The sequence below is a fragment of the Equus quagga genome, chromosome 18, assembly GCF_021613505.1.
Source record: "Equus quagga isolate Etosha38 chromosome 18, UCLA_HA_Equagga_1.0, whole genome shotgun sequence".
NCBI lineage: Eukaryota > Metazoa > Chordata > Mammalia > Perissodactyla > Equidae > Equus > Equus quagga.
Window position 1 is genome coordinate 21,845,972 of NC_060284.1, and position 27,900 is coordinate 21,873,871.

Below are 27,900 nucleotides of genomic sequence, written 5' to 3' on the forward strand. Positions count from 1 at the left end.
TAATGGCCAAAAATGTCCCAAATTTGCTAAAGACAAAGCAAAAAGAAACAAACAAAAAACCACTTATAGATCCAAGGCATTCAGTAAACCCCAAAAGAGAAATACTTATGAAAACCACCCCTAAATATATCATATTCAAACTGCTAAAAGCCACACAAAGAGATAAATCTCAAAAGCAGTCTGTGAAAAATGACACATTACTTTGAGGGGAATAATAATGTGAATGATAGCTAACTTATCAGAAACAGTGGAGGCCAAAAGATGAGAACAACAAGCCTCTCTAAAGTGCCAGAAGAAACACTCTCAATCAAGATTTTTATACTCTATAAAAATATCCTCCAAAACATGTAGACAAAATAAATTTCAGGTAAACAAAAACCAAGAGAATCCATCACCAGCAGAGCTGCACTCCAAGAAATACTGAAGGAACTTCTTCTAGCTAAAGGAAAGTGACAGACCAGATAGAAACTCAGATCTGTAGGAAGGAATGAAGAGGCCTAGAAATGAAAATAAATGAGGAAATACAAATGACTCCTTTGTCTCTTCTCTTAATTTCTTTAAAAGGTGGTTTCTTTAATAAAAAAATTATTCCATTGTACTGTGAAGTTTATAATGATATAGACAAAATAAATGACACCAAGACACAAAGGATGGAAGTAATGGGTAAATAGAACCACAGTGTCACAAGGTCTTATATTTTACATGAAGTGCTACCATATTAACTCTAAGTAAACTAGAATAAGTTAAGGATGCATATTGTAATCCCTAGAGCAACCACTGAAATCAATCAATTAATCAATCAGAGATACAGCTGAAATTCCAATAGAGAAATTAATGGAATACCAAAGAATATTTGATTAACTCAAAAGAAGGCAGAAAAGGAAGAATAAAGGAACAAACAACAAACGGGATAAATGGAAAAGAGATGACAATGTAGAAGGCCAAGACCCAATCACACCAATAATTACACAAATGTAAATGGACTTAATGTGCTCCAGTTAAAAACCAGAGATTATCAGACTGGATAAACAAGTAAGATCCAACTATACATTGTCTATAAGAGATGCACTTTAAATATAGATAGGTAAAGGAAAAGAAAAATATATACAAGGCAAACAATAAGCATAAAAATGCTGGTGTGGCTCTGTTACTATCAAACTAGACTTCCAGAAGAGACATATTAGTGAGATAAAGAGAGACATTTGATAATGATAAAAGGGTCAGTTTATCAGGAAGACACAACAATCCTTAAACATGCATGAACACAGAGCATGAAAATACATAAAGCAAACACTGACTAACTACACATTCCCTAAACAGTAAATAGAGAAATAAATCCAAAATCATAGTTGGATATTTTAACACTCCTGAAACAACTAGACCAAAAAACCAGTAAAGATAGAGAAAATTTGACCACTACCATTAATCACCTTAATCTAATTGACATTTATAGAACACTACATTCAACAATTGCAAAATATACAATCTTTTGAAGTGCATATGGGATATTCATCAAGACAGATCACATGCTGGGTCATAAAACACCTTAATAAATTTTTGAAAGATTGAACTCTTCCATTATATGCTCTCTGACCGCAATAGAACTAAATTAGAAACCAATAGAAATAAAATAACTAAAAAAGCTTCTAATAGATGGACATTAAACAAAACAACGTATTTACATAACCCATGAGTCAAAAAAGAAAGCATATATTTTCAATCTGAATGATAATAAAAGGCAACATAACAAATTTTATGGGTTGCAGTTAAATCAGTCCTTAGAGGGAAATTTATAGCTCTAAATGTTTATATTAGAGCCAAAATCAATAAAATATTGAATAGTCTATGGAAAAAATAATAAAGTCAAAAGTTGGTTCTATGAAAACACTAATGGAAATGAACTCTTCATTTCTTTCCAGGCAAAAACAAAACAAAACAAAACAAACAAACCAATAAAAACCTGAAATCCTGTTCCTCCTCATTCCAGATGCTCCCACAATATCAGCCATTTAACTGATTAAGCCTTAGATTATCTTTGACTCTTCTCTCTCACACCATATATGTAATCCACCAGCAAATCATGTTGACTGTACCTCAAAATATATCTAGATTTTGACTACTTCACACCACCTCCACTGTTAACACTCTAGCCTATGCCATCATCACCAATGGCATGGGTTTGAGTAGAACAGTGAAGTAGTCTCTAAACTGGTATCCTTATTTCCATCCTTTTCTTACCCCAATTTATTCTTCACCTGACAGCCAGAAGTATCTTCTTACAACATAAATTGGATGATGTCAGTTATCTACTTAGAACTCAAGCAAGTGAATCTCCAACACAGAGTAAAATCCAACCAGAATCCTTACCTAGCAGGTCCTACATAATCCAGCTCCTGCTCTCTCTCTGATTTGTCTTCTACCACTTATCCCATTCATTTACTCCTCAAAGGCTGTCAAGCAGCCTCTTGCCTCAAGGCCTCTGGACTTACTGAGGTGTTTTTTGTTTTTCAACCTTTTCTTCATCAAGATTGCAAAAAGTGGTGATTTTTAACTCTAGCATTCTTTCTTCAGTTACTAGCTTTTTCTATAAAGAGAAATTTTCCCTTCATAAATTATTTGATTGTCCAAATAATTGGTTCAATTATCCAGATTATCCAATTATCCAAATATAGGTTCAATTCTATAGGAAAAGCAAGGAATTTCATAAGAAAATTTTTATTCTCTCCCTTTATTTTTCTTCTATTTACCAGTTTTCCATATAATGACATTGTGGTATAATAAAAAATATATTTAGTCTTTGTCCCTAGTTCCTGGCACAGAGCTCCTAAAACCCTTGGAATTTCCTGAGTCATAGGAGTGTCTTTTGTTATTCCTAACAAGCCCCTTTTGACCACATTTGAGTTTATGCAATTGAGGTGACTCAGGGTGGGGCCCCCAGACAGCTTCAGGATAGGGGTTAATCACTAGAAAGGCAAACAAGTGATTATCAAGTAGGAACTTAGTCCCATTCCTTCCCCTACCTCCAGGGAGAGGAGGGGAGTGCTAGAGATTGAGTTATAAAAGACTCTTGTACAAAGAGATTCCAACGCTCCAGGTTGGTGAACACACTGATGTGCTGGGCAGGTAGCACATCTAGAGAGGGCTTGGAAACTCAGAGCCCCCACCCTCCATACCTTGCCCTATGCATCTCCTTCCATTTAACTCTTCCTGAGTTGTATCCTTCAAAATAAACAAGTTAACCTAAGTAAAGTGTTTTCCTGAGTTCTGTGAGCCATTCTAGCAAAATATCAGACCAGCTGGCAGGGGGCATGTGGGAACCCCTGAATTTGTACTCAGCCAGTGTGAGTAGCCTAGTGAGTAGCCTAGGCAACCTGTCTGTGGCTGGCATCTCAAGTGTGGGCAGTCTTGTGGGACTAAGCCCTTAAATCTATGGAGTCTGACACTAACTTGGGGTATTTAGTGTCAGAATTGAATTGAATTGTTGAATACCCATTTGACGTCAGAGGATTTGACAGTCTCACAGATGTAATAGCATTCTCTAAAGGTGACCAGTGAGGGTTTGTCTGTTTTTAGCATCATTATAACTTAGGAATTTAGAGATGTTTGATGTGATTTAATCCACTGTGATTATTATCCTTAATGATGTTCAAATTACATCAATTTTTACCTAGTGGAAGCCTTTTCAAATTGGCTCCTGAATCTTTTTGACAAGACCCTAATAGTCTTTGATAGCTAGAAGGAAGCATTTTTAATACATTTAAGTCATATTTTAACCGTGAACTAACAAGCACAGAATCAAAGGAAAGGATCATATTTTGTCTGGTCCTTCACAAGAAGCTCCCTATGTTGTCTATAATAATAGGAGCACCTCAATATTCAGCATTTTATCACTTTTTACATTTTCAGAATGTTGGACTTAAATTTTTCATAGCAATCTGACTTGGTAAAAAATTCTTAGAATGGGTCAGCATCTATATTCAATATATTTCTGTAATTCACATGCAAGGAAAACTTCTAGTTTAGGGACTTCTAGTTTAGAAAAATATATAATAGAGACATGGGAGCATAGGATCAAAACCAGGAATAGAACAGAGCACTAAGATATGACTCCTTGGGATTCAATATTTAATATTATTAATAAGATTTCATTTAATGTTACTGATGAGTGATTGTTATTGCAACTTATTAGAATTAGATGTTTTCATTTAACTGGATTAAATTTGAAGGAACTATTGGACTTGACTAAAGTAATATAAACTCTGAATGTTTTTGGGAAGGGTTTAAGTTTCCTTTAAGAAGTGTTTTTTGGAAAGGAACTATCTTGACCACAAATAGACTGCCTGGACTAAAATTATAAGTAAATGGTAGGCTGAAGATATAGCCTGCATTCATTACTCACATTCAAAGATGTACTGCACAATTAATCATGTTTAGTTCATACTAATAAAAATTTCCTTCACCCTGCAAATAAAGTTCGTTAAATAGATAAATATGATACAATGTGGACCCAGATGGCATGTGGTGACAAGAATAAAGCCATTCTCGTAGCAAACAAGAAATGGAATTTACTTTCTTGTGATTTTTTGGGAAGGACTTTATTTCTACCATCTCCTCATTTTAGCTAATGATTTCAGCTGGTCTTTAACAGGCTAGCTTAAAAGACTTTCCTTCTCTGTTTTAAATCATTATAGTCTAATGCTAAAAAAAATTGCTATAGATCCACTAAAAATTTGTGTGGCACTTTATTCTTCTATTATTTAACAATTTAACAACACAGTTCTCAGGGACTAGAGATTAGTTTCATTCTTCATGGAGTTTATCTTTATATGTTATTATCAATATCCACAGGATAAGCTGGAGCCTTGAAATAAACATGTTTTGTTAATATTATTAAAGGAACTCAAAAAGTCTTTAAATTCCATTAGGTCACCCCACCCCCACCCTTTCTCCTTAAGGTAGTGTTTTATAAATGAATTTCTCACTATGTTAGGAGACACAATCTGGTGTAAGGGAAAGAGTAAGACAGAACCAATTCTTAATCCAGTTCTATCAGTTACAGACTGTTACTTTAGTTAAGTACTTACCTACCTCTCTGAGTATGCTTTTTTCTATGCAAAGCAGAAGATAATAAAGCCTACTCTGAATAGTACTCTTAATTGAAATGAAACAATGAGATGTCATAATAAAATAATTGTCAGATATTAGGTGCTTAATAAATGTTAGTTCTCTTTCCTTTATGATACCAGTGCCTTGTCACTAATATTAAATCAGCTTATTGGTTCAGTTTAACATTTATTGAGTGCCCAGCACATGCTGGGCACTGGGCTAGGCACAAATGCAAGGATGAATAAGATCTGGCCCCTGCACTCAAATTACTAAGAGCCTATTAAGGAAGATAGACTCATAAGTGAGAACTCATTTCATCTGAACAGAGTTGAGAACTACCAAGATCAGCTTACACTTTTTGTCCCTTATGATAAATGCTAATTTGATTGTAAAAGTATAGCAAAATAAAATGGATTAATTTTTGCATCAGTCTAGACTATTTTATCAAAATAGGCTTTATTCTTATAAACTTTAAAATAGCCTCATAAGGCGGCTGGCCCTGTGGCGCAGCAGTTAAGTGCACAAGTTCTGCTTCTGGTGGCCCGGGGTTCAGCAGTGCGGATCCTGGGTGCGGACATGGCACCACTTGGCACGCCATGCTGTGGTAGGCGTCCCACATATAAAGTAGAGGAAGATGAGCATGGATATTAGCTCAGGGCCAGTCTTCCTCAGCAAAAAGAGGAGGATTGGCAGCAGTTAGCTTGGGGCTAATTTTCCTCAAAAAAAAATAGCCTTATAAATAAAACATATTTCTATACTATAAGGTATTTTCATTCATAAGAGCCACAAGACTGTTTTTGTTTTATTTAACAAATAATAAATGTTGTACTTTCAGTAAAAGTTGCTTTTCTAATTGACCCAGTCTCCTCTTAAGTAGCTCCTCCGAGAAAAGGGAAGTAACATTTTCTTAAGTGTCAACTATGTACAAGCATTCAATCAGCTGCTTTATGTGCTTCATCTCATTTAACTTATATAAGCTACCTTTTGGTTCTAAAAATTTTTATAAAGTACATTAATCCAAATATATCTGTATATAGGTTCCGTAATGCATTGCAGTTCCCATTTGAGTTAAACCTTTCTAAATTTGCCATTGACTTAATTTGTTCTTTCCATCCGTTCAGGTAATCCCCTTTTGAAATGGACAGATGATTTCTTGTGCAAGTGACAAGATGACTTTTTATACAATTTTCTTAGAAGCCAATAATTCTACCTATGTCATTTTTTTTTTTTTTTTGAGGAAGATTGGCCTTGAGCTAACATTTGCTGCCAATCCTCCTCTTTTTGCTGAGGAAGACTGGTCCTGAGCTAACATCTGTGCCCATCTTCCTCTATTTTATGTGGGACGCCTGCCACAGCATGGCGTGCCAAGTGGTGCCTAGGTCCACACCCAGGATCCAAACCAGCAAACCCTAAGCCGCTGAAGCGGAACATGCAAACTTAATTGCCGTGCCACTGGGCAGGCCCCTAACTATGTTATTCTTGCTAAACAGTAACTGAGAAAGGAAAAATAGCTGGATTTGTCTTTATACTCTAAAATCCCTTAATTTAAAAGTAATCTTTATTCCTTGAAGGAAAATAAATCCTGTGATTACATGTCAAAATTTATTGTCAAGAGCAGGCAATCAGCATTGTTTGCATTGTTTTGAATAAATATTATAAGAGGATTATAAGGGACAAAACTTGAATGTTCTATTAATTCTGATTACTCTAAACCACATATTAAATATCTGGAAAAATTGCTTTCAGAAAACCACACACCACGAGCTTTATTTGATGCATTTAAGACACAGTGGTAATTTTTGACATAAATCTAATATCCTCCACAAGTATGTGCAGTTAAAACAAACCATGGTCAGTTTTGGCTATTTTGGACACAGTTATCAAATTATTAAATTAAATATGAATTAAAGACTAATATTCAGGTTTATAAGATTGTCTCCAAGAGGTCTAATGAGTTGCTTGCTAATTAAAAGTAGGATTTTTAAAAAATCCCTCATATATGGGTTCATAAAAGTATTTTACTGGCAAATAGTTATAAATGGTCAAAATCATATCCGTATTACTAAATATAATATTAAAGAGAAATCTTGAGATTCAAATTTTCATCTCTCCTACATCATTTTACTAAAGACACATATTTATACTAGTAAATACTGAAAAATACATTGTTTTTAATCTTGGGACAATGATAATTTTTATTTGATACAAAGTTCTTCACTTTCTCAAACATTTTCTCTGAATATGTATACACATTTTAAGAAGTCAATTCAATGGAAGGTTTTCCACTATCTCTATCTACACCTCTCCCCACCCTATTCATATGTTTTATTGGTTTATTTAGTTGAGTGCCTAACTGTGTACTACTGGCTTTGGTAGGGAAAGGGGGAGGAGAGTGCAGCCCTGTGGAAATGCTGCTCCTATTGTGGAAATGAGGCTGACAGGACTGTAAGCCCCTGGAAATACAGCCCTTTGGAGAAATATGAGCTAGGCCTTTACAACTACTTTAACCTTTTACTAGTCTAAATAACCTTTAAGTCCCCAGTTAAAGCTTGAAGGGCTAGGGAATCACAAATTCAAATCAAACACCTAATTTCTTTAGAAGTGATCTGTTTTTCCTCTCACTGTTACACATCCGGACTTGAGTTAGAGTCTTTTTTTTTCTCTCTGAGACATTTTTGTTGAACTCAAAAAATCGTTGGCAGTGATGAGACACTTTAGGAAATTTAGATTTAAATTATCCTAGCGATATGTTATCATTATTACCTATTAATAATGATGCCACTTACGACACGTTAGCACCATGTTAAGTGCTTTACTCACATTAATTTACTTAGCCTTCTCTGCGACCCTATGAGGATGGACCGTGATTTTCCCCATTTCATAAACCAGGAAATCAGGAAAATGAAGCTTAAAGAGGCTAAGCAAGTCATTTGCTTTTAGTCACATAAATCCAGAGAGCTAAAACTTGAACCCAAATCTGTCGGACTCCAAAACCTGTGTTCTTAACCCTTATCCTATGTGGTTACATGTTTACTTCTGAGTGTGATCATTATAAGCAGAGGGGCTATTAATAGACCTAAAAGATTCATGAAGTCCTGGCAACCGAGGCCCTAATGCTTACCTAATCTCATATATATATATATATATATAATTTAGTTATCTCTCCATTCCCATACCTCCTCCCAAGGTAACCAGCCTGGTGTGTATTCTTCTATTCTTTTTTCTATGCTCATACTACTATCTATCACGCTATTATCTATCACACTACTATCATACAACTATGTATGCTGATATATATAGGCTTTCAGGTTAGCTGTTTTCAAAAAAAAATATTCTGGAAGTGTGGAGCAGGGAAATGAATGCTACTTTATTTCCTCAGTATTTATTTACACTCTAAAATGGCCTTGATTTAAGATAAATTACTGAACTCAAAATCTGTATATTCCAGAGGTTTCCATGAATTGCCATCATATTTTGACAATAAAGACTTTGGAATACCAAAGCAGGCCTGTACCTGACTTTACCACTAAGTATATAAATCCAAGTGTGGTGGGCTTTCAGAGGAACCCAGCTCTGTGCCAGGCTAAGACAATCCTGTTGAAGAATCATGCTCTTCAACATGAGAGAGATCCTCAATGTCCCAAGGTTGGCTTTAAAAGTTAAGGACCTCCTTAATAATGTCAGAAAAATCATGCAATACTCACTAGTAATCACTCACCTTTGCACCTGGTAATCCAGGTAACCCAGGATTTCCATGTGGCCCTGGTATGCCCTGCAAATAGTAAAAAAAAGTCAAAGCATTCTTAGGACAGATCTAGATACAAATAACAGACAGTGTTTATTATATTATTCAAATAAATATTACATAATATAATTTCATTAAAATGAATATTACTTCATTTTTTTTACAAAATTCTGTATCTTTTCTGAGATGTTGGATATTTCAGTCTTGGAAAAGAGAGCTACATTAATTATAGAGCAGAACTGTGGTTTCTGTCTTTTGCTTCAAACACTGCCTTGAGGTATTTACCTCTCTTATTTACCCTATCTCCAGCCATATTACTTAGTGCTACTTCTAAAAGCTGTGCAGAGTAAGAACCCTAAAAGTAACATGGTGCAATTGTCTAGTTACTCTCCTCTTGACATGTGTTAACTCTTTCCCCACCTAGGTTTTTGTTTATGCTATTACATATGCCTTAAAGACTTACTTCATTTAACTCTTTCCCCTTATACCTACCCAAATCATTCTTCAAGTGTCAGCTGAGATCCCACCTCATTTTAAAATCCTAGCTACATCAGCATGAATCATTTCTCTTTGCTACTAACTTCTATAGAAATTGCTGCATGTAAAATTCATTTGCAATTAATTATACATTGCCTTGGGACATTTCCTACACTGTTCTAATCTGTCATTTAAATATTTTATTGCTATTTTAACTGCCTATGACATGTGCTGTTTAGTTCCAGGATTATAAATTCTTTGAAAAGAGATTTTTTTATATTACCAATGTAGTACTTAGCACATATTAGCCACTCAATGAGTATTTGTCATTTAATTTCACTTGGCTGATAAATTTCCCAATCTGAATTCAATAATTGCTTCTACTTATTAAGTACCTTTTCTGTGCCAGTACCTGTATTAATGCTTTATAATTTTTATTACTAATCCTTATAACAATCCTACAAAGTGGTTATTTTTACTCCCACTTACAAATAGGGAAACTTAAGCTCACACAAGCAGCAAGTAGAAGAACTAAGATTCACTTCCAAAAAGCCTTCCAGGTCTCCAGGCCTCCTATACTCATCTGGGTTTGGTACCCACCTCTGTGCTCCTCAGCCATACCTCTATCGCAACACATAACATATAGTTAATAGTATTTATTTATCTATCTTTTTAGCTCCGGATTAATAGAGGGGATATTTAATACTTCAGAATTATTAGTTCTGAATTAATAAATGTTTCAGAAAGGAGAGGGATGTCAGTAATGAAAATAATGAAGATTTATCTATCTAGGTTAAAACTAAGGAAAAAAAATTAGATTTCATGATATATGTCATTTGCAACCTTCAAAAAATAAATTTTAATAGAAAAGGGGGAAAAAATTTATGGGGTAAACAAATGAGTTGTTGATGTAGATGTAAGGGCAATGTAAGTCCATCATATAAAGCTCAGCAGTTCAAGAGTGAGGCAGGATGATAACTTAAGGAAAAATTAATATCAATGAAAGTTTGGGATTTTTTGAAAAAAGGATAATTTGTTGGTTTTCGCCAAATGAGATAAAATCTAGGGAGAAAAAAATCTAAGTACAAGTTTTAAGTTAAATAATTGAAAGGAGATAAAATTAGGAACACAAATGTAATAACCTTGAGAAGAATACTGATCCTTCTTTAAAGGGAGGAGAACTGGACAAATAAATGAAAAAAAAGATGGAATTTAGGGAAGGAGACTGCTGTATGATGAGAATAGATGGAGTTTCAGAATGTGGAGGTCATGCTGTGGGAGAAGAACAGCCTTAGTGGAGGAGAGAAAATGGAATTAGTACAAAGATAGACTCAATCCCTCAGAAAAGTAGGATCCAAGGTCTCCTGACAGAGAGGTAGGAGGATGGAAACAGTTTGCAGGCTAGAGGAGAGTGGGCAAGGTTTAGAAGAGACTCTGGGAGGAATGTGATAGGTCCTCAAGTATAGAGGAACCAAAGGCATGCTAAAGAACACGCAGAGCCCAGTGAGCATTCACTTTAGGCCTCACAGGGACAAGAGTTTGATGTGAATACAGGCAACTTAAAGTAAGATTTTAGGATGATTTTTCATTAGATTGTATGAGAAATAAGAATCAGGATGCAAAGAAAGTATATATGGTATTTGTATTTGTCTTTATAACACAAAATCACAATTCTTTTTCTAGTTTTTTGAAGGATTTCTATTAATAAAAGCCCACTTTTTTTTTTAGGTTTGAAAGACACTCATTCTAACACAGCAATAAATCTTTTGTTGGACCTGTGTAATGTGAGAAACTACTGCTGATCCTTAAGGCAGTTCTATTCCTCAGGACAATTATTTTTCTGGTCAAGAGCTCCAATATTTTCCACTATGTAATCCAGGAATGCACTCTTTTGAGGCAGCCCACTCCTCTTCATTTCCCAAAGCAAATGAACCCCACCTTGGACTAGCAACTACAGATGAGATCACTTTATAACTAAGAATAATGTTACAAGTAGCACCAGAATAGCCACTAATCTACAAATTTGATAATCTCTCCTGGACATGTCCACAGAGAATGCTTTGGCTGGGTGTTCACACTCAAAGAAACAAGCTGCACATGTTCCAAACCTTCTCTTGAATTGGCAAAGGTAGGGCTAGGTCTGAAGATCCAGGCAGGTTTCCAAAGGAAGTACATACTGTACAATATTAGGAAAAACATACTGGAAAGTTGATAATTCTAACAGCACATGGGAAAGAGAGCCCATCTACTCACCCGTGGACCTCTCTTTCCTGATGGACCTGGGATACCTGCTGGACCAGGTGGACCCTTGGAAAACAAGTGCCAAGATATTAGGCATGATAATAGACACATCTGTTCTCACAAGTCTTATTAATATTCTTACTCCAGGGATCTTTTTCAGTCCCCAGTTCCCAGCTGCTGATGATTTTAAAGAAACATGAATGCCCTCACCCTAATCAGCAGGGGTGACAGTTGAAACTCAAGTGTCCTCTTTAATCTGGCCAGAAAGGGCAGCAGGAAGTCTACGACGTATAGTTAGAGCCACTATATCTGGTTTTTACAGGAACTATAACTAGTAGTTTTGTGGGTAATTTTCACCTAAATTTACTTTTACTACTGAAGGAGGAATTCAGTTTAGGGTTTGGAGACCAATGACTACAGGTTTTTTTCAAAGACATTTCAAAAGACTTGCCTTGAAAAATTAAAGCGGACTATTTTATGTTCTTTTAAAAGACACACCAAGGATCTGTGTAATGTGTTAAACTGCTATAACGTGCTCTCTTTAGTATATTCAGTAATAAATGTGCCTTATATGAAATACAGCATACTAGGAAGTCACTAATAGAGTTAAATGGTTTGTAAAACAAAGTGTGAAAGTAAAAACGGATCAGTTTTTAAAGTGTTCTGAGTTCATTAAATGTTACTTAAGTATATCAAATAAGACATAGAAACCTACTTCTTTGCTCCGCATATAATGACTTATGTAATCTTTTTTTTACTTACTTTAACAATCAACTGTGGAAGAATAAATGTTCATTTGGGATATGGTTAATACGTATTCATTCATTCATTCATCTGTTCATTCATTTAATTGTTCCTGAGCACTCTGCTGATAGGGCATTATTCTTGATATCTATAGAGCATACACATACTCCATTTTACAAAACATTCATTCATGATCGCAGTAAAAATAGTACAAGCTTTGAAATTAGACATATCAAGGCTAGCCCTACCATTAACAAGTAGCATAACCTAATGAGCTTTATTTTCATGTAGCATTTTTCTCTTTGAAACTTTCTCCTTTATTGATATTACAGTTATTTTGCAGTTTTCTAATGCTCTTTATATATTTCAAAAGGTCCATTTTCATTTAATTTTATTTTCCTTCTCCTACCCCTGTAAAATTTTCATATATTTCCTAATATTGAGAGGGAAATACTATTTCTATTCAACTCCAAACTGAGGGCATTCTCCTTCCTGAGCCATTCAAATATTTTAACAGGTATTATTACATCACTAGCTTCTATCAAAAACTGGCTTTCACTTATTTAAAAAAAAATCAAATTCTTTTCAAGTTGGTTCTGGTTCTGCTGTTGTAATTAGAAGTTAACAGCTGTTGATTTCAGTTAAAGTTCCAGAATATAACAACTAAAAATTAAAAACTAAATGGAAAAGTAAAGTAATAAAATGTCTAGTTTGGTTTATTGCCCTATCGTACTACTTTGTGACAAAAGAAAACATTTTTCCATTCACACTGAAAAGGCAGTTAATTTTACAGTTAATATTAGATACTGGAGAAAAAAGAAACTATATTTTATATCACGATTGAAACATTTGACTTGTTTAATAAGCACTAAATAAAAGTCAATTTTAACTTGTCTTCACAATTTTACATTTCCAAATCTTTGAGAACAGGTTATTAATAGACATTTTCTAGAAACAAGAGAAGCAAAGTAATTTTATATGGTATGAATTTTTTGAGGAGAATAAATTATTTTCTATAAATAAAGTTAAGTACTAGAAAAGGCCCTTTAACTTTCAGATTTTTGGTTATTTAGAGAAAGTATAATTCAATTAAAAGAGCAATGGTTTTGTAATCATCCAATCTAGATTCAAATGATGCCTCAATCATTTACTAGCTAAATGACCTTGGACGAGTAAGTTACTCTTTCTAAGCCTTAGTTTTCTCATCTTTAAAATATTGGTGATAAAAATCTACCTTTCAGGGTTATTATAGGCATTAAAGATACTGTATATGAAATACCTGTGACTACGTCTGATATATAGTAGTAAACCAGTAAACTACAGAGTAATTAATACCTTTTTAAAGGTATGCATGGGGCACAGCAAGCACTGAATTAATGTTATTTATAATATTATTATTACTAGGGTAATATATATACTAAGACAAGTGTGTTTAGTAGATCAATACTTCTAAGAGAGAGTAATATCTGGTCAATTAATCTTGGAAGTCCTGTATCTAAAATTCCATTTTTAATTCATTTACTCACTCATTCATTCACTCACGCAATAAACATTAGTTAGTAAGCATCAAGCCCTCCTGGAGCTTACAGTACAGATAGAAAGGCACACATTAATTGGATAAACACATAATTATACATTTTTCATAGTGATATGAAGGAAATAAGCAACCAAGAGAGAGATTGACAGATGTGTCTAATTTATATTGTGGTAATAGAGAAGGCTTCTCTGCAGAACTGTTAAGGTAGACTTGAAAGGTAAATGGGAGTTAGAAAAAAAGAGAAAATAAAATTGAAGAAAATAGGAATAAAATGAATAGTGTGTGAGTAAAACAAAACAAAACAAAGGAAAAACATAGTCTTATTGAGGAACTAAAAGAAAACTAATAGTGAGAGTAAGTGGAACAAGCAGAGGGTGCAGTGATGAGCAGGGCCAGATCCCATTTGACAGAACAGGTCAGGATAAAGAGTTTTTAGTTTATTCTAAGAGCCTTATGCTTTTGCCACTGAAGAGTTTAAACAGATAAATAACATGATCCAATTTATGTTTTTAAAAATATCACTAGAGAATTTACGTAAAAGATGGCAGAATGAGAACATTCTTTAAACTACCCTCCCTCCCTCAAAACCCACTGAAAACAACAAAAAACACCAAAAGAAGAAGACATCATCTCCAATGAAACAAGGAAAGGACCGCAGCCACAAACCACAAATTATGAAGATTATCTTCCAAATACTGAGAAACTTTGAACTAAGGAAGGATGTCGAGAGATGACCAAAAACAAAAAAGAAACAAAAAACTTCCTCAGATTTCAAACACTGGACAGGCTACAGATACCTGAAAGTCTATCAGTCCTGAAAGTTCATTCCAACAATCCTTTGATTACAATGACGAGGTTTGAGGGAATGGGAAAGCCGTAGGAGATAGAATTCATGACCTAGTAGAGACCCAGTTCCAAAGGGCCAAGAGTAAGGAATGTAGAGCTGAAGAGGAAGAACTGTTGTTGTGATCTACAACCAAATCTCCTAACTTTGGGAGATTTCTAGTGGTGAGAGGGGGTAAAAGACAACAGCGTAAATCATGATATTACTTCTCAGAGAGTCTATGATATAAAGGGCTTCACAACAAATTGTACATAAAAATGAAAGGAGATATGTCTCTGGGTAAAGGTCAAAATAAATATGGTAAGATGGTGTTTAAGGCAGCAACCTAAATTTGACACTCTATCACTCCACCTTACTTCCCTTTGTCTCTCCCTATACTATTCTAAAAACAAGAAAAAGTTGTCTTTATTTAAGATAAGAGCAATAACCAGAAAGAAACCAGCATGAGACCTATACATAGATATTGAGGGGAAGGGGAAGTATGAGGAGAGAAACATAAATTAAAAGTAGGTGTTGGGGGCCGGCCCCATGGCCGAGTGGTTAAGTTTGGGCACTCCGCTTCAGCAGCCCAGGGTTTCACTAGTTCGGATCCCAGGCACGGACATAGCACTGCTCATCAGGCCACGCAGAGGCAGAGTCCCACATGCCACAACTAGAAGGACCCTCAACTAAAAATATACAGTTATGTACTGGGGGGCTTTGGGGAGAAAAAGGAAAAATAAAATCTTAAAAAAAAAAGTAGATGAAAATCATTTGCCAGAAGATAGATGAAAATCATTTATCAGAAGTGGAACTACCCCATGCAACAGAAAAAAAGTTCAGTCATATAGTTCACTGTAGCTTCAAAGAATTTCAAGATGACATTTCTCTATAAGAAGAGAGCTAAAAAAAAAGTTACAAGAGGTAAAAAGAGCAGCCAAAGGTAATGAAATGTGAATGAGAAGAGCTTAAAAAAGATATAAAAGAGCAAAAACAACAAAGAAAAAAAAGAAAAGAAAAACATTATAGATGGAAGCCACATCAGAAGCAATAAAAACTGATTAAATACAATTGAAAAGTCTTTATAATAAAGGAATATGGATGTTGGATAAGTGAATTCACACAAAATGAAAAAGAGCACTTTGACATGATTGTAGACAAGATAATAAATACTATGTATCATCCCAAAGGACATTCAACGTATGCCTATTGGTGTGCCTGAAAAAGAATACAGAAAAATGGAAAAGAAAAATACTTGAGGATATATTGGAGACTTTCCTGTAATAAAATAAAAATAGTCTTCAGATCAAAAGAGTACCAGAAAACACTGATACAGAACCTAAAAGATTTACTGAACTTCAGAGATAATGAAATTACTGCCTGTGCACACAGTGGAAAAAACAGTCACCCACAAGTAGGAAAAATCAAGCTGGCCTCAGACTTCACACAGTAACATCCACTTCAGGAAGCAGTGGAACAATCCCTACCAAGTTCATCATCCCATCACCATTCACTCGCTCATTAGCTTTCTAAAATCTACCTTTAATCTTCTACACTGTGCTGAAGTTGGAGTCTCAAAGTTCAACAATGACTTTCCCATCAGAAGGTTGAGTAGATCTCCTCCACTTTTTCTCAGTCGTCATCCCCTGTGACTTCCCTGTAGCTTTTTTGCTCTGCTGATCGATTTCTTCTCAGAACTCTCTTCTTTGGCCTTTGTGATAGTACAGTATTCTCTTCCATCTCCCTGACCATTCGATCACCTTCCTGCTTTTTTCCTTCTATAAGCCAAAAGTAAACATTCCCCATAATGTGGGTCTTGACCCTATGCCAAACTCCTTTCCTTAAAAATATTATTCAATCCTGTAGCTTCAACTATATTACTGACGAGAGGACTCCAAAATCTATAGCCCCTGCCTTGACCTCTCTTTTTCACTTCAGCTTCTTTCAACTTTCCCAACAGCTTACTGAATTGCCAACAGTATCTTAAATGTTTTAACTTACTTTTCTCGTAAAATTGACTTTGTCTCTTAGTTACTGTTTTTAGTAATGGTATCACCATTCTCTCAATCCACAGGCTTAAAACTTGAGAGTCATCTTTGATTCGCTTCCTTTTTTCTTGGTCCCTAGGACCAAACCTTCCTTCAGAACATCTCTGGAATCCTATCTTTCCTTTGCATTTTCACTGCTGTCATCCTAGATAATGTCCTAGTCTTGTAACATCAAAATGATACAGGAACTTCTTATCTGTTCTGGGCCCTACTTCCAGACTGACTCCCCTATTAATGTCTCTGCTTAGAAATCTGCAAAATTCTCCATTGAGAACAAGATGAAGTTAGAACTATCAGTTTGACGATACTCTCTACAACCTGACAACGTCTAGCTGGTCTTATATTTGTCCAACATTATTCAGTCTAATATTAGGAAAGAGTTTGAGCTTTAAAGGCAGAAAACCTAGGTCCGAATCCTGGCTCTATCATTTATCAGCGATGTGGTTATGGACAAGTAAATTAACTCTTCTGGGCTTCAGTTTCTTCACCTGGAAAATGAGGATAATAATACCAACCTTACAAGGTTCTTTTAAGATAAGATAATGAATGTAAAGCTCATGGTAGAACACCTGCAACAAGGTAAAAAGCCCAGCAAATGATAGCTACTATGCTGTTTTTCCTATATAAAAAATATGCCAGTTCCTTTCACCTATCAAAATCATATCCATTATTTGAGGCCTAGGTTATAACTAACTTTGTCCACAAGAACCTATCCTGAACAGCCTACCCTTAAGTGATCTTTCATGGGGATCCCCTCGAAAAATATTTTTCTTACCTTTAACATCTGTACTCCATACACTTAGTTTGTATCTTTCAGTGGCATTCATTATACTTTACTGTGAGGTAGAGTTATAAAAGAACTTCAATTTTTGAATATTGAATTTGAATATCAATATTGAAATGAATTTCAATAATGGGTATCCCCATTATTGAAATGTAAGCTCTTTATACATACTTTGTGTTCCTGCTTTGCCCATAGCAGAGACTAAATAATTATCTGTTGAATATTAGTGCTTCACCTACCCATGCTGAAATGACTATTTTGGATTTACAGAAGAGATCAATGCTTATTTCATCATACTAACTCTTTCCAAAGAAAGTAAATGACTTCCATAGCTATTTGTTTAGTATGACCTGCCCAGTGGCACAATTTTTTTTTACTAATCTGTTGATAATTAATTGTCATAGCTGAAAAGAGTTTATTTCACTATAATAATATATTCTCCAAGTTTTATTTTAAAGACTTTAAACATTCACTCTAATAAGAGTTGCTCAATACCTATCAAATCACTTCGAGTAATAACCACAAAGGAAACACAAGCTAAGCAAGTGGCATCATCTTTTCCCATTCTATGGTTTCTGGAACTAAACCAATGACTCAAATTTTATTTTCATCAAATAAAGAAGTACTTTAAGATACAGTTTAGTCTGCTTGCAATTCAAATAATTAATTTCTGAAGACATATAGGTTGATTATTTAAAGTAATCAAATAAGAAAGGCAAAAAATAATGTTTCTAATGTGATTTTAAATAGCTTTAAATGAGTTTTAAATGATTTTAAAATTTTTCAGATGTTAATCTGTAATTGTAGCTAAACAAAAGAATTTCAGAGCTGAAAAAAAATCCATCTATTATCTCATAATTTTGTTTATACATTATTAAATAAGTGACTTGGCTGGTTTTTTCCATTGAGTGGACTGATGGGCTGACTGGCTAGTTTCTGTATTAGGTAGATAAAGCTTTTATTAATCCATATATGTAAACTGACTAAATCATTGAAGATGTAATGAAATATGTTACTGTTCATGGAAATTAAAATATTTCATTTAGAATGATAATGTAAGGGTTTGCTTTTTCCCAGTCAATGATTCACTACAAAATTATCTCTATCTAAAATAAATTTTACACTCTATTTTAATACATTTGATACTAATTTTCTGAAAGGCTATTTAGTTGATGTACTTAATGTATTTTCCTTTAGTCTACTATAACTTTTATATCTTTCTTTTAACATGACTATGCATTAAGTCTACGGTTTTTTTAAATAAAGAATGCTGATCTATATTTAGCGGTTGGATTTCTGGTTGAATTTCAACTGAACAAGAAAAACATATAGCTTACTTACATTTTACCAGAATTAAGTAACCTTTTCAGCCTGCCAATAAACACAACAAAAAAAAAGTACAGTCTTTGAGCCAGGATTGCATTCTGGTTGGATATGTTACAGCAACCATAAATTCACTCACTGTAGCCAGAATACATTTCTGAGACAGATTTGATCTGTTTTAATTGTTCGATCTAGAGAATTCTTTTTGCAAGGTATGGTAAGTTACTGCATTATGATACATTTAAAAAACAACAACAACAACTTACGGGAGGTCCAGGGTCCCCTTTTGGCCCTCTCAGATTCTCCATTTCAGGCACTGCATTAAGATCCTCATAATAATAATAATAATCATAAAGTCCAGTTTCATAGCTATTTTCGATGGGATAAGTAGCATGAGAATCAGATTCACCTTCCTTCCTTAGATCAAGGTGATTATCCACAGATGGCTCATCTGTCACTCTGTATAAGGTTGTGTTTAAAATCTCTTGCAGTTCCATGAGTTCATTAGTATGTAGATTTGTTGTAATAGCCTTCTTGAGATTTGTAATTGTATCTTGTTTTATATGTGAAAGAACAGATGATATCTTCTTAAATGGTGACAGACCACTCACTTTATTATTATTCTGTGTGATATTGTCGGACACAGTTAGGAGAGAACTAAGTTTCTCCTTGCTATTTGTTCTTGCCTGACTGAGGCGATGATGGGTCATTGACAGGTTTAAATTTGTCTGAGTATGTTCCTCTGTGATCACTTCTCTGGCCTGAATCCCATGGTTCACAAGATCCACAGCAGAGACATTCCCTGAATGAAGAGACGTTAACTGAGATCTTGATATCTGGAGTTCTTGTTGTTTATGCACTGTTGCAGAATTGTTATTTATGATATTTGGAATGCTTTTGCCTTCAGTAAGTGAGTCCTCTGACAGCACTCTTTGACCAAATTGTTTGGGCAAGGGAGAGTTTTCCAGTATCCTAGCTGGTACGATAGTTGTATGAAGAAGGCTTGTCTCAGGGCGACACTGTTGTTTCACATATCTGCAATAGTCTGCAGATGCTTCTGATGAAGGAATAATATCCAACTGACACACTATTCCTTCAAAATGGACAGAATTATTATTCACACTTCCTAAGGTAAACACACTGTTAGAATCAAAGGTCTGAACTTCCAAAAGAGTCTCTTTGCTAAAATATTTCTTTCCACACTCAACAAACATTGAGACAACTTGGTTTCTAATAGTAAGAGCAAATGAGTGCCATCGCTCATCATGAACACTGTAGTTGAAAAATACAGTCTGCTTTCCTCCAAGGTACACCACTAACTTTTTAGGTAATAATTGTATTCCTAATTGCAGTCTATTTTTATTTCTAATGCTGAAGAGAAATGCATTATTTACTCTATGTGACTGTAACCCGATTAATATTGTAAATGGCTGTTCTAAGTTGATTGGTAAAATTTTCATGAGAGGTGACTCAATGTAAGCATCATTTGTTAACATGACACCTGATTCTGTTAAATGGACCCCCTGAGGGAATGGTGTAGATGATGATGGTACAGCAGTCACTGATGATGAGTGTCTTACATCTTTGCCTCCAAGGCCTAGTTGATGAAGAATATCTATGCCTGGAAATTAAAAAGAGAGAGAGAAAGAGAAAGAGAAAGAATCTTACTCTTATGCATTCATGTGTTCATATAAATGTTTGAGTATGAGAAAATCTTCCTTGTCTCTATCAACAGTAATCCCTAAAATAAGCATGCTCTCTCAATAACTAATTTCCAGGTAATGAAAGATACGAAGAGGGAGAATAAAATGTTACACTCAATGTGAAAACCACATACACATACACACACATGCACACACACACACACACACACATCCAAATATCCCTAAACCCAAAATTTAATTAATAAATGTTCTCTCATTTTTACCAATCAAGTAGAAATCTTCTTACTCCAATGAATAGACATATTCAAAGATTCCCAGATGTCATTGACTTCTTTAATTTAGAAGTTAGAATTTTATGACTTCTATGTTAAAGACATACTTACAAAAAGATATCTGTAATTTAGAAACCATTTTACATATTAAGTTCACGTAGTCCTTTAAACTATAATTTTTCAGACTGTTTTCCCTTCTAGCCTTCTGGGAATTTACAAGTCACATAAAAGCTCTCTCTATGCATAATACCTTAAGTGTGTGCTATATACATAGAGTACCTAGTCACCTTGATATCTCTCCAACAAGATAATGTGAATTCCTAATGTTGGTGATAATCATACTTTTTCTCTCCCTTCCAAGTTTCTTTCTCTTCCATTTTTTCTCAGTCCTCCACAATAATTTTTATCCAAAGAATTTGTAGACTCTTTTTCAATATTTATTATATAATATGGATTTTATATAATTACAGATTTTTCTGGTTTATGTTTTATTGTAATGTTACTAATAGTGTACTGCTTATCTCCCTCACTCAATTATAAACTCTAGGAAGACAGATTCCAATTGATTATTGGATATCTACTACATCTGCCTTGCAAATAGTTCTATATGTCTGAATGAATGAATTTGCCCCACTAGAATCTGGTTAGATGTCACATTTATCTCTAGAGTCCTATAAAATTAAATACTATTTGTAAAGAATGATGAATCCTTTCTTAAAGATATAGAACAGTTTAGTTAGCCATATGATTTTTGTTATTCTTTGGATTATAAATCTCCCATCTGTATCTTTGTACATATATAATCATTTCCAACAGGAAATGTCAAAGAATTGTTAATTCGAAACTGTGATAAATGAGGAAAAAAAGTTTTTGAAGATTAGCCAGCAACATTGTACATCATCTTAGTTTTCCTTTTACAGGAAATTAATAGATATTTGATAATTCATGTTTATTACAAATAGTAAACATAATAGCAAATGTCAGACCCAAGTCTGAAAACTATATACAACAATGAAATAATAACTGAATATCATTCATGTGTAATCTAGAAGTACAATTAAGATGTTTTCTTATTAGAGAGCTTTACAAAACACTGTTTTAAGGTTAGAACAAGCATCATTTCATTTATGAAGTAGTTGTAATTTGATAACAGTTTTAAATGTTATAAATGTTTGTATCTAACATATTGTATGACAATATCTGTCAAGCTTTTCCACCAAAATATTCCTAACAGAAGTTTAGAATTATATGCATCTCCAGGGATTTGGGGGAATATTTTTAAGAGGCCCCGTAAAAACACACAAAAAAATCTTTCACTTCTCATGTTTTATAGTTTTAATTTATGAAAATTTTAATTTTACTCCATAATATGACTATGTTTTATTATAAAACATGAATTACCAGCTAAATCAGCTAACTATTCCCATCCACAATAGTCAATGAAAATTTATACTGCTGAAACATATACCATACTTACTCTATGACTTTGGATAATCTTGCTCAATGCTACCTGCTTCTAAGGGTATGCATATCTCAATCTGAGAAGTAAACTATGGAAGGAACATTGCTACTATGAAATCACAATGCTTAAAGTACATATAATCATAAAGTACGTGGAAGTTATTCTATGATGCACATAGACTATTCTTACACAAAGGAAGAGTCACAGTTATGTGGTATGATATCAAGGGCTGCTCCTTGCTTGAAGAAAACCTCTCCTTGCGTTCAACACTAACACCTGCTATCTACTGCCTCAAATTTCTGATTCTATTAAAAGGAAATATTATTGGAAAGAGTATTATTTGAAAACTTTAGAGTACATATATGTGTTTTCAATATTTCTTTACATATATATCAATACGTTTCCTTCAATTCTGTTTTTATTTGAATTTGTTTGACAGATAGCTGAGATTTTTAAACAAACAAATGACTTTGAGCATTTACTGTTCAATACATTTCCTGTTATTGAACCATCTTTACATTCCTAAAATAAAATCTATATATTTGATGGCTGTATATTATTCTTTTGATATCTTGTTAGATTCTTGAAGAATAACTTACTTAGAATCATTGTGTCGATATTTATGAGTTAAGACTGGTCTGTGGTTTTTCTTTTATTGTTCTATCTTTATCAGACTATAATATTGAAGTTTCACTATTTTCAATGGCCTAAAGCAGTTTAAATATGTTTAGAATTATCTTTCTCTTTTTTCAAAAGTTAGGTAAAACTCGGCTGCAAACCAAACTTATCAAGTTGGCTTTTTCATTGATAAAAATGAATTTCATTCACTTTCTCAATCTTCTATGTTAATAGATTTATTCTAATTTTTTACTGCATCTTGAATCAATTTTAGAAACTTACATTTTTCTATGAAATAATAACTTTCTTCTAGGCTTTCAAATGTATTAGGGATCTTCATGTAATAGCCCCTTACAATTCTTTTTGTTTTCCTATTTCCGTGGTTATCTATATAATTTTCCAATTTTGAATATTTTCCTCTATTTGTTTTTAAGTTAGTATCATTACTGGTCATTTGAAAAGTATACCCTTTGGGTTTGTTTATCCTTTCTACCTTTTTTGTCTATCTAATTAATTAATTAATTTCTGCATTTATCTTCACTAATTATCTTTTTATATTTTATCTAGGTTTGTTTTATTCTTGTTCTAATTTCTGAAGATGAGTATTTAGTTCTTAATTTATAGCATTTAAGCTATAAATTTTCTGAGTATTGCTTTAGCTGTACTCCATAGATTCTGTGTGGTATTTTCATTTTTGTCGTTTACTCTAGAAACTAAGCAATCTTTATTTGTATTTTCCCATTGACCAAAATGATTTAAGAGGAAATTTTAAAATTTCCAATTAGAAGGTTTTTTGTTTTGCTTTCTGAGTTTGTTATTAAAATCTAACTTAATAGCATTGTAATCAGAGAATGGTGTCTAATAGGCACTTTCTGTTTTTGAAAGTTAGCTAATAAGTGGTCAATTTTCAAGTGTTTGATAAGCAATCGCAAAGGTGTTTCAGGGTACAGAATTTAATACCAGTTAGCTGAACCTTTGTTTATGTTATTTATATTCTCTGTATCCTTGTTTATTTTTATACAATGAATCCGTCATGGACTAAGAAGTAAAAGAAGTCTCTCACCACTAGTGTGTCTATTTGGTCTTTTCTCTTGTGTGGTCTTAGCTTTATGAATATTGATGTTATGGTTATTATACACAGATAGTCATAAAATTCATATAGTCGTTGGATATTGCACCTTTCTGAATTATATAAAGAACTTGCATGTCTGGCTTTTTTTTTTTTTTTTTTGGTAAAACTTCTACCTTATCTGGTAAGACTAAGCCTCCTTCCCCCACTTTATTTTTGTTTGTGTTTGTCCAGTATAGCTTTGTCCACACTTTTATTTTCATCTACTTTGAAACACTGTGTTTTAACTAAAGAGGAAGAAGTTTTGTTTGCTTTGTGATCTAATCTGAACATTTCTTTATTTGAATATAAACATTAAATCTATGTACATTTTCAGTGTGATGGTTCATTTAATCTATCTGTTGTATTATTTTATATTGGTTTCCCATTTTAACTTTTTAAAGTCTTTTCACTGTGTGCTTTGTTGCCTTTACCTTGTTTTTGTATGTAGTTCTTCTGAGATTTAGAAAGGTTTGTATTTTTATTCTAAAGGGTTACCTTTAAAATTGTGAATGTATACAATGTCCCTAGTTCTCTTTACTTCGACATATCTATTCCTTCTTTCCTATGAAGAATGTTTCCTTTTCCTTTTTCTTCCTTTCTCCCCTTTCCCTTACCATCTAATATTAGTCAATAGAATTATGTTTCTCAGTATTTACCTCTTTATTATTAAATATCCTTATAGTATTTTTTATTTGGTTTATCAGCTTTGGATAATATGATTTAATTCCCAGCTTCTACAAATAAGCCAATCAGCAAACAATCTATTTCCTGTCTTTTTTCCCTTTCTCCTCACGTTTTTTGGTGATTGTACCATCCCTATGCTGTTAGTTCATATGACATTTATATTCTGTTCTCTTCCCACATTTTTTTCTGATAAATAGAGCTAGTCTTCTGCAATGGTTTTCTCAGTCATTTCCTTTTCTGCTGAAGTTTACCTCTATTGGTTTCTTCAATAAGGATTCGTGAGAACATTTCTTGAGTGTTTGACTTTTTAGAATTGTTTGTTGGTAGGCTTGTGTCTTAAGTTTCATTGGATATAAAATTCTTTGTTGATACTTTCTTTCCTTGAATATCTTGTGGATATGGTTCCATTGTCCTTAGGTGTTGAATGTTAGAGTAGAAAAATCTGAAGTTAGGTAATTTTTTTTTCTCCTTCTACGTAACTTGATCTTTTACTAGCATGCCCACAAAAAGCTGTTCTTTAGCTTTGAAGTGCAGTGATTTGATTAGGATATGGCTTCGTATTGACCATTCTGGATAAGTGTTTCCAGGCACAAAGTATGTCCATGTGGTGTACAGATTCAAGTTCTGTTGCTATTGTTGTTGTTGTTTTTACTTTAGCAAAGTTTTCATGAATTATATCCTTGAATATTTGTTCTATTTTATAGTTTTAGTTTTCTTCTTCAAAAATTCCAAGTATGAGTATGTTGAATCTCCATGACTGTATTCTAGCATTTCTTTGTAATCTTTTAAAATATGTTCTTTATCTTCAGTTCCATTTGTTTGATTGTCTCATTTCTCCGTGTTTCCTACAATGTCTGATCTCTTTTTGTGCTCCTTCCAATTTCATCTTGATTTATACAAAGGTTTTTTCTCTGTGACTTCCTTTCTGAGTTCTACAAGCACATAATTCATATCCTTTTAATACCTTGCCATCTCTTCATTTTCCTGAGTTCTTATATTTCTGCTTTATGATCTTCCTTCATAGAGGTGATTGTTTTATGTGTGTCCATTCTCATTTTTGCTGCTTTTCTCTACATTTTACCTTGTTGTATCTTTCTATTTATTCTGTGCCAACTGCTTTTAGTTCCTATTATTTCGCAGCTCAGCAATTTGTAGAAGGAATCTGGGAGGAGAAGACAGAGGGCCATGCCTTCCAAATATAAAAACTCAAGGGCTCTATTTCAGCAATAGCAGAGTCTCCTCCTCAAATGGCTTCTTGATAAAGCCCCACCTTCTTCTCTGAACCAAACCTAGCCCAGGAAAACTTCTATAGCCAGCTCTGCTCACAAGCCTGCACTGTCTTTACTCTGGATCCACTCCTATTGGTATATGCTTCAGAATGAGTCCTTCACTTCAGGATGTAGATTTTTGCATTTTCTGAGATTTGTCCCCACTGAGCCATTTAGCCTGTTTTTGTGCTTCTTTCTTTTGTACTTCCTTCTGGGAACTTCTGTCCTCTCCAGATCCTGCAGCACTTGTTTTGTATAAAGGCTAAAGGTAAAGTACCTCGAGGCATGCCCCTCACATTCAGGAAGTTTGGTTTTGCTGGCGCTTTCTGAAATCTTACTATTGACTTTACTCGATATGGCATCTGTTTTTCTCAGCATATTTTAGGAATTTGCAGATTATAGCAGTCCCCTAGTTTGATGAAAATGGAGTTTTCAGGTTTATTTATTATTTCATTCACCTTGTTTCTTTTGTATGATATCCAGAAACAGAAATGAGGAGGTAATATCTCATGGTTTCAAGTTTATACTTAAAGCCCATACCCATTTCACAGATGAAGAAATTGAGCCCCAGAGAGATTAAATAACTTGGTCAAAGTCACACAGCTGATAAATGGTAGAAATAGATTTGAGCCCAAGTGGTCTGACTTCAAAGTCTACAGTCTTCACCCTACCACACTGCCTCACAGCCACTGTATTCCCCACACAACCTCACATCTCCCTTGGCAAGCCTAATTAATCAAGGCAGGGTTATTTCTCCCCACAGAAATCTCACAGTGAGAAATATTCTGTAGATAGCCACCAGAGTTGTTAGGTGATTTCTAATTGTCATTCTGGTTTTAAGCTTTCATAGCTTAGTGTGAATATGTTTAGCAAATGCTTTGAGCAGATGTTGATAGAGAGAAGAGAGAATTCTTAAAGAAAGAGACACAGATGAGAGGGGGTAGGGAGAAGAGGAGAAAAAAAGGAAAGGCTTCTATCAGAGGACAGATTCTTTAACATTAACTTAGACCTGGATATCACCAAATTGCAGTTTTGGGGTTAAATTTAGATATTTGGTACCAATGAATAGCAAGAAAAAACTTAGTTGTCTATGGTAAGTTACTTGTTTCATGAGTGGCCCTAACCACAAAATCAAGCCAGTTGTTGTCACTCAGGAAATCAATTATTTAAAGAATATTGATTATCAACCAGGTACTTATTAGGTGCTTTGCATTTTTTAAAAGAATAAGAATAGCAGTATTTATTAAATTCTTTCTATGTACCAAGCACTATTCTAAAGAACTTTACTGTTTGAAGTCACGTAATTCTCACAACAACCCTATGAGGAGGCACTATTGTTAATCCCATCTGACAGTTACGTAAACTAAGTCATAGAGAATTGAAATAATTTTCCCAAGGTCACCCAACTAGGAAGTCCAAAGACAGAATTTGAATGCAGGCAGTCCTCTAGAGCCAACACCTCAGCATGACAACTTTTAGGAATGCATATGTCGCCTAACAGCAGAACTGGCTGTATGTCCTTCACCTATTTGCTTCTTAAATGGAGAACAAATGGTGGTGTCACCAAGACAACGCTTTGCTCTTTTTACTGTAAACACTAAGCCTAATGACTTCATCCAAACCATGATTTCAATAACCACATATGCTGACTCACAAACCTCTCTTCTGGGGTTGCATATCCAATTGCCTATTGAATTCATCCAGTAGAAATTAGATGTCTCGTAAGCACTTCTAACTCAATATATTTTCCTCAAAGTTTGTTCCTCTTATTTTAATGTCTTTCTCAATGAAGAGCCCCAGTACCACACCAGCAGCCAGAGTTAGTACTTTTATAGTATCAATTATATAATGCCACTCTCCTGAACAAAATCCTCCAATGGCTACCCATTGCACTAAAAATACAATCCCAACTCTTCACATTGTGTATGAAACCTATGTCATCAGCTCCCTTCTTACCTCTCTGATCTCATCTCTTTTCATTTCATCTCACCTT

General features: G+C 34.1%; 1 protein-coding gene across 9 annotated transcripts in view; it reads right to left on the bottom strand.

Moving 5' to 3' along the window:
* The window catches only part of COL24A1 (collagen type XXIV alpha 1 chain), a 348,320-nt gene that overhangs the window by 302,711 nt on the left and 17,709 nt on the right, over positions 1 to 27,900 (bottom strand). For 8 of the 9 annotated variants that reach the window (XR_006886072.1, XM_046645896.1, XM_046645900.1 and 5 more), the window contains 3 exons: positions 19,095 to 20,449; positions 11,582 to 11,635; positions 8,825 to 8,878 (listed from right to left, as the gene is read on the bottom strand). Coding sequence is in view for 8 of the 9 variants with exons in the window: in XM_046645896.1 (XP_046501852.1) it covers positions 8,825 to 8,878; positions 11,582 to 11,635; positions 19,095 to 20,449 (1,463 nt within the window). In the remaining variant the exon portion in view is untranslated. The remainder of the gene's footprint in view (positions 1 to 8,824; positions 8,879 to 11,581; positions 11,636 to 19,094; positions 20,450 to 27,900) is intronic. The other variant, XM_046645897.1, reaches the window with a different exon arrangement.